Source organism: Microcaecilia unicolor, chromosome 4 (genome assembly GCF_901765095.1).
Source record: "Microcaecilia unicolor chromosome 4, aMicUni1.1, whole genome shotgun sequence".
In the NCBI taxonomy this organism is placed as follows: domain Eukaryota; kingdom Metazoa; phylum Chordata; class Amphibia; order Gymnophiona; family Siphonopidae; genus Microcaecilia; species Microcaecilia unicolor.
Window position 1 is genome coordinate 264,054,896 of NC_044034.1, and position 14,736 is coordinate 264,069,631.

General features: G+C 42.1%; 1 protein-coding gene across 2 annotated transcripts in view; it reads right to left on the reverse strand.

Annotated features, from left to right (window-relative positions):
* Positions 1–13,298: 13,298 nt before the first annotated feature.
* Positions 13,299–14,736, reverse strand: part of CDC16 (cell division cycle 16) — a 155,362-nt gene continuing 153,924 nt past the window's right edge. For both annotated transcript variants that reach the window (XM_030201490.1, XM_030201491.1), the window contains one exon: positions 13,299–14,556. In XM_030201490.1, the coding sequence (XP_030057350.1) occupies positions 14,288–14,556 (269 nt within the window). In that variant the 3' untranslated portion in view covers positions 13,299–14,287. The remainder of the gene's footprint in view (positions 14,557–14,736) is intronic.

A 14,736-nucleotide genomic window follows, 5' to 3' on the forward strand; every position in this document is an offset into this window, starting at 1 on the left:
CTACTACTGCTTATCATTTCTATAGCACTACTAGACATACACAGTGGTATACACTAAACACATAAGGGACAGTTCCTGCTCAACAGAGCTTGCAATTTATTTGACAAAGACAGGACAAATACGGGGATTAAGGAATTCCTTATTGTGGGAATGATTATAACAGACATGGGAACAAGTGAATAAGAGTTAGGAGTTAAAAACAGCCTCAAAAAGGTGGACTTTTAGCCTAGATTGGAATATTGTTAGAGGCGGAGCTTGAAGTACTGACTCAGGAAGTCTAATCCAGGCATACGGTGTAGCAAGATAACAGGAACGGAGTCTGGAGTTGGCAGTGGAGAAGGGTACAGATAAGAAAGATTTACCCGATGAACGAAGTTCCTGGGGAGGAGTGTAGGGAGAGATAAGAGTGGACAGATACTGAGGAGCTGCAGAGTGAATGCACTTGTATGTCATTAAGAGGAGTTTGAACTATACGTGGAAACAGATAGGGACCCAATGAAGTGACTTGAAGAGAGGGCTAATGTGAGCATAGCGACACTGGTGGAATAGTTGTTGTACAGCAGAGTTTTCAACAGATTGAAAAGGAGAGAGGTGGCTTAGTGGGAGACCTGTGAGAAGCAAGTTGCAATAAACTAAGCATGAGGTGATTTGAATGTGGCTAAGGTTTCGGTAGTGTGCTCAGAAAGGAAGGGGCAAATTTTGGTGATATTATAGCTAAAGAAATGACAGGTTTTAGCAGTCTTTTGATTTGTGCCGAGAAAGAGAGTCAAAAATGACCCCAATGTTACGAGCTGACAAGACAGGGAGGATGTGTTATCCACAGAAATAGAGAATGGGGGAAGAGGAGAGATAGATTTAAGGGGAAAGATAAGAAGTTCAGTCTTGGCCATGTTCAGTTTCAGATGGTAGTGAGACATTCAGGCAGCAATGTCAGGCAGGCAGAGACTTGCGGCTGGATTCCTGCTGAAATCTTTGGTGTGGAGAGGTAGATCTGTTAGTCATCAGAATGAAGATGATACTGAAAACCATGAGAGGAAATCAGAACACCAAGGGAAAAAGTATAGATAGAGAAAAGAAGAGGTCCCATGACAGAGCACTGAGGTTCACTGACTGATCATGGGATAGCAGTGGAGGAAGATCCTCCACGTAACTTTGTTTGTACGTCTATGTGCTTTGAAAATGAGCACCCATATAGTCTTCTTTGGAAATAAAATCTCACCAAACTCTGATCCTTTGCTCACTGAGATACTGTGTTAATTTGCATTCAGCATAATCTTATTCATATTTTTCTTCCCTTATTACTGAAAGATTATTTTTCTTCATTTGTTACTACCTTATTATTGTACTGAGTTTTTCTTTTCTTGGAAAAATCTTTAATAAAATATTTGAACTAAAACAAGATAGATTGCTTCCATAAGCATCTATGCCTAAACATTTATGTATCTACTCCTGTCATACATAGTTTAAGAAGCAATGTACTAGTCAAAAGTACTGTGCATATGTTAACTTAATAAATCAATATCCCATAATATTATACGTTTCATTTGAAATTACATTAACATGACTCTAAAAGCATTCACTTATGAACACATTTACATACACACACTGCAGGAATAGATTTTCACTCACATTAGAGACTAACATTCTGTCTTAAAACAAAAGAAGCATATCTTCCTAATACGGAATCTAAAACTAGTTTTCATTGTAACATAAAATCAAAGAGAAGAAGATGGCAAATTCTTATTTTAGAAAACAATTTAAGCAAACCTGATATTCATGAGATGTATTTCACAACTGTATTTATATTTCTAAGATCTGTGCTACATTTATGGTAATTTCATAAAATTAAAATTAACTATTGTTTCATTGTAACATAAACATAAATTTTCCATAACCCACTTTTGTCAGAAAATAAAATCACTTGTCCCTAATTTTTTTTGCTATCACTGGACAATACACAAAGCATAGAAACAGCATAATGGAAATATCAATGTTTATTGAAATTCAACAGCTTACCACTCAGAAAAGTTCATTTCAGAATCTAGCCCTCTAGGTAAGGTCTAAGAGAGAGTTTGTCTGGTGTGGAAATAGTACTTTTCATGGTAGAAATGAAAGTAGAACAAGTATCAAATTCTCCCCAAACCTTCCCAAGGCTATTCGTTGCTTTGGATTTGGTTGGTGTGCATCTCATCTTTACATCTCTCCACACAGCTTCAACTAAGAGAAGTGATTCTCTACACTCATTTGTTTATATTGCTATGCTCACCTGCCAAGCAAGAGATTGGGGGTCCTTTTACTAAAGTGTGCTGAAAAATGGCCTGTGCTGTTGGAGGCGTGTGTATTGGACACACGCAGGTCCATTTTTCAGTGCACCTGCAAAAAAGGCCTTTTTTTGTGGCCAAAAATGGATGTGCGGCAAAATAAAAATTGACGCACATCTATTTTGGGCCTGAGACCTTACCACCACCCATTGACTTAGCAGTAAGGTCTCATGCGTTAGCCAGCTAGTAATCATCAGCGCATACACTGCCGATTACTGCCCAGTTAGTGCCACACAGTAGAAAATAAAAAGTATTTTCGGACACGCATATTGGATACGCATAAAAAATGGAATTATCGCCCAGGGCACTTGGTAGCCGGGCGGTAGCTCCAAATTGACGTCAGTTGGATACGCGTAGGCACCTACACACCTTAGGAAAAGGGCCCCTGGGAGACAGAGCCAGCAGCAGCATTTATGTCATCTCCTTATGGTTTTTGCTGCTGGTCTCTCCCTTAATCTCCTTGAAGGGGGTTGGCAAAGCTTTGACGCAAGTGCTCTTGATGTCTTGAAGCTAATCCCATCTGTACTGAACGTTCAAGGATGAGCAGGCAAATAACTGCATTTATAGATTTTAACACTCTACAAGACAATGTATTTCATCTTCAGAGCTTTCTTAAAGCTGGTTAAAAATTTGCATACAGTATTGCTTATGTCCATACTTTTATATATTTCTGTGTATCTATATCCAGATACAGCTACTCTATTTGTATAGGTTGCACTAAATTGCCTATTACCTCAAGAATTAAATTTGAGTTACTTTTATTTTTATACTAGTAAAAAAGGCCCGCTTCTGTTAGAAATGAAACAGGCGCTAGCAAGGTTTTCCTTGGAGTGTATGTTTCAGAAAGAGCGTGTGTGAGAGATGGAGCATGTGTGTCAGAGAGAGAATGTGAGAGAGAGAGAGAGAGAGAGAGAATGTGTTTGTGTGAGAGAGTGTGTGAGAGACAGTGTTTGTGTTTCTGTGTGACACTGTGTGTGAGAGAGGGACAAAGACAGTGAGTGTGTGAGTGAGAGTGTATGTGGCAGACAGAGAATGAGTGACTGCGTGTGTGGTGTGAGGAACCCCCTCCCTCTCCCCTGCCCCTTTGCAGCCAGGCATGTGCAGCGACCCTCCTCTCCCCGTGTTCCCCCTGCAGCCACCCATGTCCAGCATCCCCCTGCAGCCACCCATGCCCATCAACCCTCCTCTCCCCCTGCTGCGTCCTTCCTGTCTCCCCTGCTCCCCCAGCAGCCACCCATGTGGTCTCAGGCCCCCCCTCAGCATCCCTCCTGTCCCCCTGCAGGCACGCATGTGCAGCGTCCCTCCTCTCTCCCCTGTCCCCCCTGCAGCCAGCCATGTCCAGCGACCCTTCTGTCCCCCTGCAGCTACCCATGTCCAGTGACCCTCCTCTCCTGTGCAGCCACCCATGTCTGAGGACACTCCTCTCCTTTTTCCCTGTTCCTCCCCTGTGGCCAGCCATGTCCATCGACCCACCTGTCTCCCCTGATGACCACCAACCCTTCAATCCCCCTACCCGCCCTGCAGTGTCCGTCCTGTATCCCCTGTCCCCCTTGCAGGCACCCATGTGGTGTGTGGAGCCCCATCCCTATCTCCCTGTTCCCTGCCCCCCCCTGCAGCCACCCATGTGCAGCGACCCTCCCCTCCCCTCCCCCTGCTTCCTTCCAGCCACCCATGTCCAGTGAGACCCCCCCTTCCCCCCCCCCCCAGCCGGCGTAGCACCCAAAGAAAGCCCCTTGTCCCCCCCCTTCGCGCATCACCCGCCCCCCCCCCCCCCCACCGTGGCACATCACCAAGCCCCTCCCCCCTCATCAACCCCCTCGCCACCCGCAACCGCTAATACAAACTGTGTCCGGCGGCTGCTGCTTCTGCTATTCAGCAGCAGCAGCCCGTACATAAAGAAAACAACAAAAAAAAATCCTCCTAAAACGCACCTCCGTTGAGAAGCATCTCACATTGGCTGAAGTCTCAGCATGCGCTCCTCCTCTCCCCTCTGACGTCTCGGCGTTTCTCCGGGGTCTTCCGGCAGGGGCACTGACATTGAGGGGAGAGGAGGAGCGGCTGCAGAGACGTCAGCCAATGTGAGATGCTTCTCAACGGAGGTGCGTTTTAGGAGGTTGTTTTTTTGTTTGTTTTCTTTATGTACGGGCTGCTGCTGCTGCTGAATAGAAGCAGCAGCAGCCGCCGGACAGAGTTTGTATTAGCGGTCGCGGGTGGCGAGACGGTCGATGTGGGGGGGAGAGGCTTGGTGAAGTGGCGGGGGAGGGGTTGGGTGATGCAGCGAGGAGGGAAGGGGGGTAGGGGCTTTCTGATGCCCCGTTGCACGGGTTGTTGTGGCGATGCGGCGGGGGGGGCACTTAGAGGTGCACCGTCGAGGGTGTTTGTGTGTGTTTGTATGTGTGTGTGTGTGTGTTTGTATGTATGTGTGTTTGTGTTTCTGTGTGTGTGTTTGTGTGTGTGTTTGCGTGTGCGCATTTGTGTGTGTGTGCGTTTGCGTGTGTTTGCGTTTGTGTGCGTGTGTGTATGCGTTTGTGTGTTTTTGTGTGTATGTGTGTTTGTGTGTGTGTTTGTGTGTGTGTTTATGTGTTTGCGTGTGTGTTTATGTGTGCGTTTGCGTTTGTGTGTGTGTATGTGTTTGTGTGTGTGTGTATGTGGGGGGGGTTGCGGGTGGCTTTTGTGGTCGTGTGGTTGGGGAGTTTGCCAGCAGTCTGTAGCGATTCCTAGGCAGGGGGAGGAGTACAGAAACACTCCCCCTGCCTGGGTCGTTGTTTGTTGGAGGGGGTTGCCAGTTGGTAGGGGTGCCTTTATGGATCCCTTTACTCTCTGTGTTCCGCCCTCGAGGGCGGGGCAGAGAGACTTGGAGAGTTGGATGGCTTCACCACCATGAACTTACGAACTGTTTAGGGATTTTGCAGATGGCTTCAGCAAGTTGTCTTTAGAATGTTGAGGTAGCGTTTTATGTACAGATGGGGCGTGGCTGAGGGCGGGTCTATGAGTGAGGGTGACTGGTCCTAGCCTATGAAGACTACAGGATTTTTGTGCTTCTCTGCCTTGGAGTGAGCTTCAGAACGTTCAAGGTGGGATTTATTAATATAGATTTGGATTTTTGCTCACACCTTTTTCAGTAGTAGCACAAGGTGAGTTACATTCAGGTGCACTGGGTATTTTCCTGTCCCTGGAGGGTTCACAATCAAAGGGGTCCTTTTACTAAGCCGCAGTAAAAAGTGGCCTGCGGTTGTGTGAACGCATCTTTTGGGTGCGTGCTGGGCCATTTTTTACTGCATCTAGGAAAAAATGCCTTTTTAAGGGGCCAGAAAATGGATGTGCGCTAAAATTGAAACCAGCGCATGTCCATTTTTGGCCTGAGACCTTACCGCCACCCACTGACCTAGTGGTAAGGTCTCACGCGCTCCTGTGCGGTAAGCATGCAGCGCATGCCAACTGCTGTTTACCTCTGGGTAGGCGCCCCGTGTTAGAAAATATTCTGTGTGTTTTCAGTGTGCACCAAATTTGGAATTACGCGGTAGCCGAGTGGTAATGCCAATTTGGCGCACGCTGGACGTACATAGGCTCTTACATGCCTTTGTAAAAGGGCCCTCCTAAGTTTGTACCTGAGGCAATGGAGAGTTAAATGACTTACCAAAGATCACAAGGAGCAGCAGCAGGATCTGAACTGGCCTCCTGTGGATGTCAAGACCAGTGCTCTAACCACTTGGTATACTATAGGAGGCTTCTGCAAAAGAGGCTTTACATATGTGGTGAAAGCACCGAGAGGTTGCTTACTTTCCTTTATAGCATATTAGTGTAACTGGGTATATACGTTTATATGTGGTTAGATATGAGCACATATATGCCAGTATTCTTGTCTCTTATTCTTGTATTTGGTGTCTAAATGTTGGCATCCACTTTATAAAAGTACCCCTTATGTTTAAAAAGCTGTACAAGGGGAAGCAGCACCCTCCCCACCTTTTTTTTTTTTTTTTTTACAACAGGCTTTCAAACCATTTGAAGTCCTCTAATTCCACAATGTTAGAGTTGCTCACATTAAGAGTGCTATCTGGTCAACAGCCGAGTTAAGATGCTGGCATAACTCTTTGGAATGTACTATTCTTTGAGTTATACCCAGCAGAGACTACTCAGAGCTAAAGCTTAAACAAGGCATGTTTGAACAAATACTTGGGTATTGAACAGGCAGTTGTAAATTGGGGCTGGAGAATATTAAAGTAGAATATTGGATTTGAGATTGTTGGGTATGACGTTTTCTCAGTCATACCCAACAGTCAGTTTTTCAGGATATCTACAATGAATATGCACGAGACAGGTTTGCATACAAAGGAAGAAGTGCTTGCAAGTCTATTTCATGCAAATACATTGTAGATAACCTTGAAAACTCAACTAGATATATCAACAATTCCATGGATTTGGCTTATTTGTATGTTTACCTCTATCCTACTCCTAGCAAGAACCCCACACAAATTTCAGTGGAGGGCAGACAGTATGATTCTCATAGCCTCATATGGGCCTTGACAGAACTAGTTCTTTCTCCTAAACAGTCCCACAGTTCTGCTTCCATGCAGTCTTTAGATTTTTTCATTGTTGATCAAGTAGGATGAGGGTCCTTTCCTTCATTCAAATTTGAAGTTTGGTCTCTGGCCTAGGACTATCTGCACTGATTCAACAGATATTTATTGCTACAAGCAAACTGGAACTGCTTTCTTTGTCCGTTTCCATCCGCTGGTTGACAGACACAACATCCACTTGTCTGCTATGGACAAAAAGGGAAAGTGAAATTGTGTAATTCATGAAAGACTTCATATGCACCACAAGTATCATCATTTATGCTTCTGCTTGTATCTCCTTCTTGCAAGCCGGGGGAAAAAAAATAAAAGGTTGACACCCCACTATTGTTTGCTTTAGTTGTAGAACCTCTGGCAGCTCTCATAAAATGACAAGGTTGTGCTTTACTGTTTTTGTTTTTTTATTCAATTTGATTAGTTCCTATTGTAATGGCAGTATACTATAAACTATTTCTATATCATATGACTGTTTGCACGTGGCACTTTATTGAGATTTAATCACGTTATGGTGAAATATCTAATCTCAAGATGAATTTGTCTACATCCGTGATTTGTTTATTTGTGACATTTGTATCCCACATTTCCCTACCTATTTGCAGGTTCAATGTGGCTTACATAGTACCGTAAAGGCATTCACCAATTCCGGTATGAACAAATACAGTAATGTTGTGGTAGAATAAGGTTTGTGTGTACAGACATATTAGGGAATCGTAGAGAGGAAGAGTTATTATATGTCCATTATGAGCTTTGGTTTCGTTGTGTTACAGGGTACAGGCATTTAAGTTGGGTCAGTAGGGTATGCCTTTTTGAACAGGTTAGTTTTTAATGATTTCTGGAAGTTTAGGTGGTCATAAGTTGTTTTCACAGCTTTTGGTAATGTGTTCCATAGTTGTGTGCTTATGTAGGAAAAGCTGGATGCATTTGTATTTGAGTCCTTTGCAGCTTGGGTAGTGGAGATTTAGGTATGTTCATGTTGATCCTGTTGTGTTTCTGGTTGGTAGGTCTATGAGGTCTGTCATGTATCCTAGGGCTTCGCCGTAGATAATTTTATGAACCAGGGTGCAGATTTTGAAAGCAATATGTTCTTTATGCACTCATGCTTCATACTCCACTCAAGGCTAATAAAAGCCCCAAAGCAGATTGCAAATCACAATAATTCAACAAATTCTTACTTCAAAAACAAAGCCTCCCCAACACTAACTTTGAGTGAACTGAAATAGGTTCAAAGAGAAACTCCCCTTCCAAATCACAGATTTAATTATTAAGAAGTGTCTTTCTAATATGGATTATATGGAATGAAATATGCTAAGTAATTGACAAAATTAAATTAGGTTTAAGAAACATGCCCCCAGATTGTATATAGGTCGCCCAGATTTCAGCACCCAGAGCAGATGCACATGCAAATTATTGAGACATCAACAATCAATAATTGGAGTTCATTGGAAAGCATTTGTATTTGTACACACATCTACCCTAATTGCTATTCTATAACATTTGCACCTACATTTCATAGTGCACAACTCAAAACGGGCAAAGCTATGGGAGGAGTATGGGCAGATCAGGGAGCATTCCCAGAAGTTAGGTACAATGTTACAGAATAACATATCTGAACCTAAGTTGGGCACCAGCATTACACCAGGTTTCAGCAGGTAAATCCAGCACCCCTTTGCAGAACACTAGCACGGATCGTTTTGGTGCCTAATTTTGAGCATCAGTTACTGAATCCAGCCTATGGTGAGATATGCCATTGAGATGATATATTTTCTCACATATTTTATTTACATTGTAAGAAATTACTTCGTTTATTCCCTTTCACCCTCATCCTAATACCTTGCATTCCAGAGCCTGCTTTGCACCGAGTCCCACTTGCTGTGCATTTATATCTTTTTGAGGTATTTAAATGCATCTACTCTATCTCCCCTTTCCTCCAGGGTGTACATGTCTAGATCACTGGCACACAGCATATAGGACACAGGCTTAAAGATTACTGACCAGTTTAACAGTCAATGGCTGGAAGACTCCATCTGGTTTATATCCTTTTAAAGGTGCAGCAGTGGCATAGCCAGACCTGACATTTTGGATGGGCCCAGAGCTAATATGGGTGGGCACTATGTATATAGGTATGAGTCGTGTTTCATGGGATAGTCTAAATAATGCCTTAGTGTGCACCTGATGACAAAATTATCTGCTCAACAGATGTCCTGCATCAACATAAACCACATACATACTTTATGGAACACAGAAAATTTTAAATAAATTTAAAAATGTCAATCCTGCACTATCCCACAATTCTAGGCAGGTTACAACTGTTACATACATAAAATTTCACTAGAAGAAACCTCTCCCAAAAGTGCCAGCCAAAGCACACACCACCCAACCAATTGCACACCCAAAGCTTCAGAGTATATGCCACTTTGTGTCTGTAAATGGACAGAAAAGCAGCAGGTAAGTGTACGCATACCTGTGTAATTGGCATCTTTAAATGTGCTATTGGCTAAATAGTGTATGCTCTTGCTTGCATCCCTAGGAGAGGTCTTTTCTCATGTGATTTAAATTGGTCTCTTCTACCCTCTGATTAATAGTGTATAGAACATACATTAAATTTTGCATATTAATTACTAGACAAGCAACACTTGCAAACATCTAAACACACATCACAGTATCCTGTAAAAATAATTACAGCATTGGCACATATCCTTCAAACTTTGCTTTATAAGAAACGTAATTGAATGATTAAATTGTGTTAAAAAACACCTTTTCTAAAATGGCAAATTGGACATCGGCCTAAAACTACTTGGCAGATCTGTCTTAGTCCATAGCTAAGATGTTTCCTCTTAAGAGTTGTCCATAGAAAAAAATGTATTCAAATTCTGGTAGGACCTCGGTAATGGCAATACAAAATCCCTTCACTGCCAGATTCTTTGTTAAAAGTAACACTAAATCGTATGAAGATGCTTCTTAGAGCCTATGTAGCAAACCTTAACACCAATTCTGAACACACAAATACCAGTAACTACCTTAAAAAGGCAGAATGAATATACACTACAGCAATATGGGTCCCACTGGAAAAAACCAGACTGATATAGATTCCCACAAAAAACACATGCCAGCAGAATCTCTAACCTCAGTCACATGCAGAACACAGACCAACCCTCATCACAATAAAGGACTAAAAATTTGATATTGTTCTGTGGCCTGGCATCAGCCCGCACAGATGCCAAGTTATCCAGTTCCAGGCTGGAAATTTTGGGTTCATCTTAACTGTTGTAGTAATCTGCCTTGGGAAGCCTGGTATTATAAAGAAGGAATATACTGAAATTAAATTGAATTAAAATGAAACTCTCCTTTCATTGGGGCATATGGAATCACATCTTCACCTTATCTCTTTTGAGAGAACATCCCCCTTGTAGCGACATACAATCCAGAGTTTGAAAAAACTGAATAAAGTCATAAAAGATCTTTCGCTACTACTCTAGGAGGATGAATCACTGAAAAAGATATTCCCAGCTCTACTAATGCTGGTTTTCTGACAACCACCTAATCTGAAGCAAAAAGTTAGTAAAAAGCAAACTCACAACAGAAGCTCAAAAAGAATAGAATGGCACACGTCCCTGCAATATACCATGCTGGAAACTATGCCAGCACATATCACAGGACCCCACAGTTACTCACATGGAAAAAAACATTCAGCATAAGGGGATCCTACTTATGCTCCTCTTCAAATGTACTATATATCATTCAATGCAAAAAATGTCAAAAAGGATGATATGTTGGGGAGACTGGCAGACGCAAAAGACAAGAATCAACTTACATAGGCACCACATAGCTAACCAGGGTGACAAGACCATTAATAACTTTATGGTTAGAATACTAAGAGTGTAAAAATTAGATAAGGTGAGCTGTAACCAGTAGATAGCTAGCTTTTGGAATATGCACCAGAACACATACCGTATTTTTCGGACTATAAGACGCACCTAGGTTTTAGAGGAGGGAAACAGGAAAATTTTTTTTTTCCTTTTTCCCTCCTCTAAAACCTAGGTGCTCCGGTGCGTCTTGTCCAAATCCCTCCCTCCGAGTTCGGGATCACTGATTCGCCGTCAGGGTTACCTCCTTCCCCCCCCCCCCCCCGGCCCTGTCACCACTTCTCCCTACTCACGCGATCTTCCCTGGTGGTCTAGTGACGTCGGGGCAGGAAAGAGCCCCCTCTTTCCTGCCCAGCGTGCTGCTCTCCATCCTCCTGTATGCATTGCTGCCTGACGGTCTCGGCGAGATTCAAAATGGCTGCCGAGAATTGAAGTCTCGGTGGCCATTTTGAATCTCGCCGAGACCGTCAAGGCTGCATACAGGAGGATGAAGAGCAGCTCTTTCCAGCCCCGACGTCACTAGACCACCAGGGAAGATCGCGTGAGTAGGGAGAAGTGGTGACAGGGCCGGGGGGAGAAGGAGGTAACCCTGACAGCGATCCCGAACTCAGAGGGCGGGCGGCCTGCCAGCCAGCCAAATCTACCTTTCGGACTATAAGATGCACCCCCCCATTTTCCTCCCAAATTTTGGGAGAAAAAAGTGCGTCTTATAGTCCGAAAAATACGGTACTTAATTTTCAATCATTACAGCCAGCTGAGGTCTTTTTTCCTCCTTTTGTCGCCACCTGTTATTTTACAGTAAGACAGTAAACGGGTGATCTTGCATGATAAGAAGGGTGTTTTGAAGTTCCACTTTGGTGATTTCAAAATACTAAGAGGTAAATAGATGAAAGTTACAATTTAATTTCTTAAATAGATGGCATTCCTTTATTGTTTTAAAAGGAGCATAAGACCTCTGAATTAAAATGACGACATATTTTGACATCCACCAGTCAGGACTTAAAGATCTGGGTTTGCTATCAAATTATAAACCATAAAGTTATACTGCTTTGTCATCCTCTGATCAACCATCCATCTCTTTCTATTTCTCACCCACCCCTACCTTTCCCTATGAGACTGTCACTGGAATGCTTTTATGCTTCACTTATATATATCATCTTTTGCTCATTTCTGACCCAAAGAAGAATATATTGCCCTTCAAAGCTGGTGAAAAATGTATTGTTAGTCCAATAAAAACATCTTATCTTCTTTTATATTATTTCTATTTATTACATCATAATTGAGAATGTGTTCATTTGAGTGCATAGGTATCCAAATTCAGTCCCCGAAGGCTGCATACAGGCAGTATTTTTAAGATATCCCCAATGAATATGCATGACATATTTGTACACAGTGGAGGTAGTATGCATGCAGATCTTCTTCATGCACATTCATTACAGTTATCTTGAGGACTGAACTTGGGACACCCTTGCTCTAGTGTACTTAAGCACACTTGTCCTGAACAGTATTTAGTCTATAGCCTATACCATAATGGTTCTAAGTCAATTCCCAACTGGACAGTTCCCTCCCACCAATTCGCACCTGGACAATTCCCACCCAAAACCAAAGAAATGTAAAACACACTGCTAAACTGCTACACAAAACAAAATCCACACCACACCATGGAGGACAATTCCCACCCAAAACTAAAAAATTGTCCAAACAACTGTCAAACAAACATGTGCAAATATAAATAATTACAAACACAACACTCTACAATAAAAAAAATCTAGTAATCAACTGTCCCAAACAACTGTAAAGTAACCCTTATGGTCTCAGTTAAAAAAAAAACAAAAACATTTTTCTATACCTGGTATGCCATAATTTTTGCTTTTCTCTCCATCTTAGTCATATTCTGTGAATTTGACAGTCTAATCTTGGGCATCTAGTTAGCTGGGACAGGTTCTGGCCTTTCCACATTGTTTTTTAAGTCTTCACTATGTGCAAAACAAATTAGTGCTCTTTATTGTTTGTAGCATTTGTATTTAATCTCACTTATATTTGTTATAAATTGTAATCAGTGTGTCATTTGGAGGGGCTAGTTATAGGGACACCCTAGCACGTTATATTCGTGCAGAGATTTTTTTTTTCTCCTGATAAAGGGCCACTAAAACAGATATGTTATGAGAATCAGGTGCTTAAAGTTCAGCCTTGTTACAGATGGACCAACAATAAAGAACGACAACGTGGATGCAGCAACTCATAGGTTTGCTTGCTTCGAGTGTATGGCAATGACGGCTGTGCAGGGGGAGTGGAAACAGAGATTAACCAAACTGGCTTCCCTGCTTACAGTGGACTAGATAGGCTCACTTCCATTCCTGTCTATGAAACCTCCTTGGTCACGTCGCACCGCAAGAGCTTCAGAGCAGCACCACATGCCACAACACTGGGACTTCAAAGTGCCAGAGTGTCCACAAGGTCACCATCGGGTGGAAACTGTCGGGGGGTGGGGGTGGGGGGGGGGAAGAGTCATGGTTGGGAATTTTTCCCCTAAAGTGGGAATTGTCTGGGAGGTAATCGTCCTAGTTGGGAACTGTCCCAGGGGGAACTGGTGGGTGGGAACTGTCCCGTTGGGTAATCACCGGATACCACCATAACATATAGTGCTTTCTACATTATTGCTTAAATATCATTTTAATAATCCAACTTTTATGGAGTTCATAGACCAATATCAATCTTTTGGTGGCTGTGACTCCATGATCATGGCCAAATAAATTTGTGTGACACCCCAGAGGTGCAGTCTAATTATGCACCTATGGAGAGCCCACCCAGGTTGTGAACCCAAATGTGGGTTTTATAATCTCATCTGGAGTCTCAATGCACAGTTTGGAAAGCTCTGTGCTACACTGTACTGAAATAACTAAAATAATTCTAGAACACACATACTATCTCACTCAGTAAGGCCTTTTATCAATTTGATATATAAAAATCTGATGTAAACAAAACATTTTGCCTCATACTCATACACATGTACACTGTTGGAATATAAGCAATACCTATCATGGGGAAATGGCTCATTTTAAAGAAACACACCAAATTATTATCAAAACTTCAGAATTCATTCAGCATTTTTTGTTATCAGATGAAATGGTTTAGACAATTTAAGTAAAAACTTGCAAACTAATTCAGTAGCCTTTGGCTAATCAACTAATTTTTGACACGTAGTACAAGTAGTTTCATATTCTATGAATATTCTCATTACTTTTATCATACTTATAACAGTCAAATGGCATATTAAAAATTTAAAAAAACATAATGGATTCTTTTTTCATCCCAGTACGTATCAAAAAAAACCAGAGACAGCTTGCTGTGAAAACAATATGTAATTAATCTGTCTTTAAAGGCAGGGAACGTTTTCTGATGCTCTGTGGTTCTGTAAAGAAGACATAGTATGGATTCATATAAAGAGAGCACTCTTCCCAAAACATGCTGGAGGTAGGAAAAATGCACATCTGAGATATTTTAGATTGAAGTTATGCTGTGAATAAGGTCATGTACTGTGGTCTGACATGGTTGTTTCCAACATCATATCACTTTCATTCATTTCATTCTCAAAGGTCTCTTCCAGGGGACATCTGGAGTCTAAAGATTTTGCTTGATGATGTGATGTTTCCAGAGCCAGGATTCCACTTTCATCAAGGGTCTGCCTTTCTATATCAAACTCCCTCTCCTCCCATGGTGGGGAAATAATATTCTTTAGTGACTTCATTGTGTGCACATCAAAGTCGTAACACCTTAATTTGTCCTTAATCTCTGTGCCTAAAAATAAATAAATGTATTTGTTACTATATAAATAATGTGGATGTTAGTTACATGTATTTTATTTATCAGTATCACTATAAACATTCTTCAAAGTCACCCAAACCTATATCCAGTCTTGCCATGTTTCTATGTAAGGCTCAAAAAAACAGGAAGCAGACTAGTGTGGGTCACTGGGGC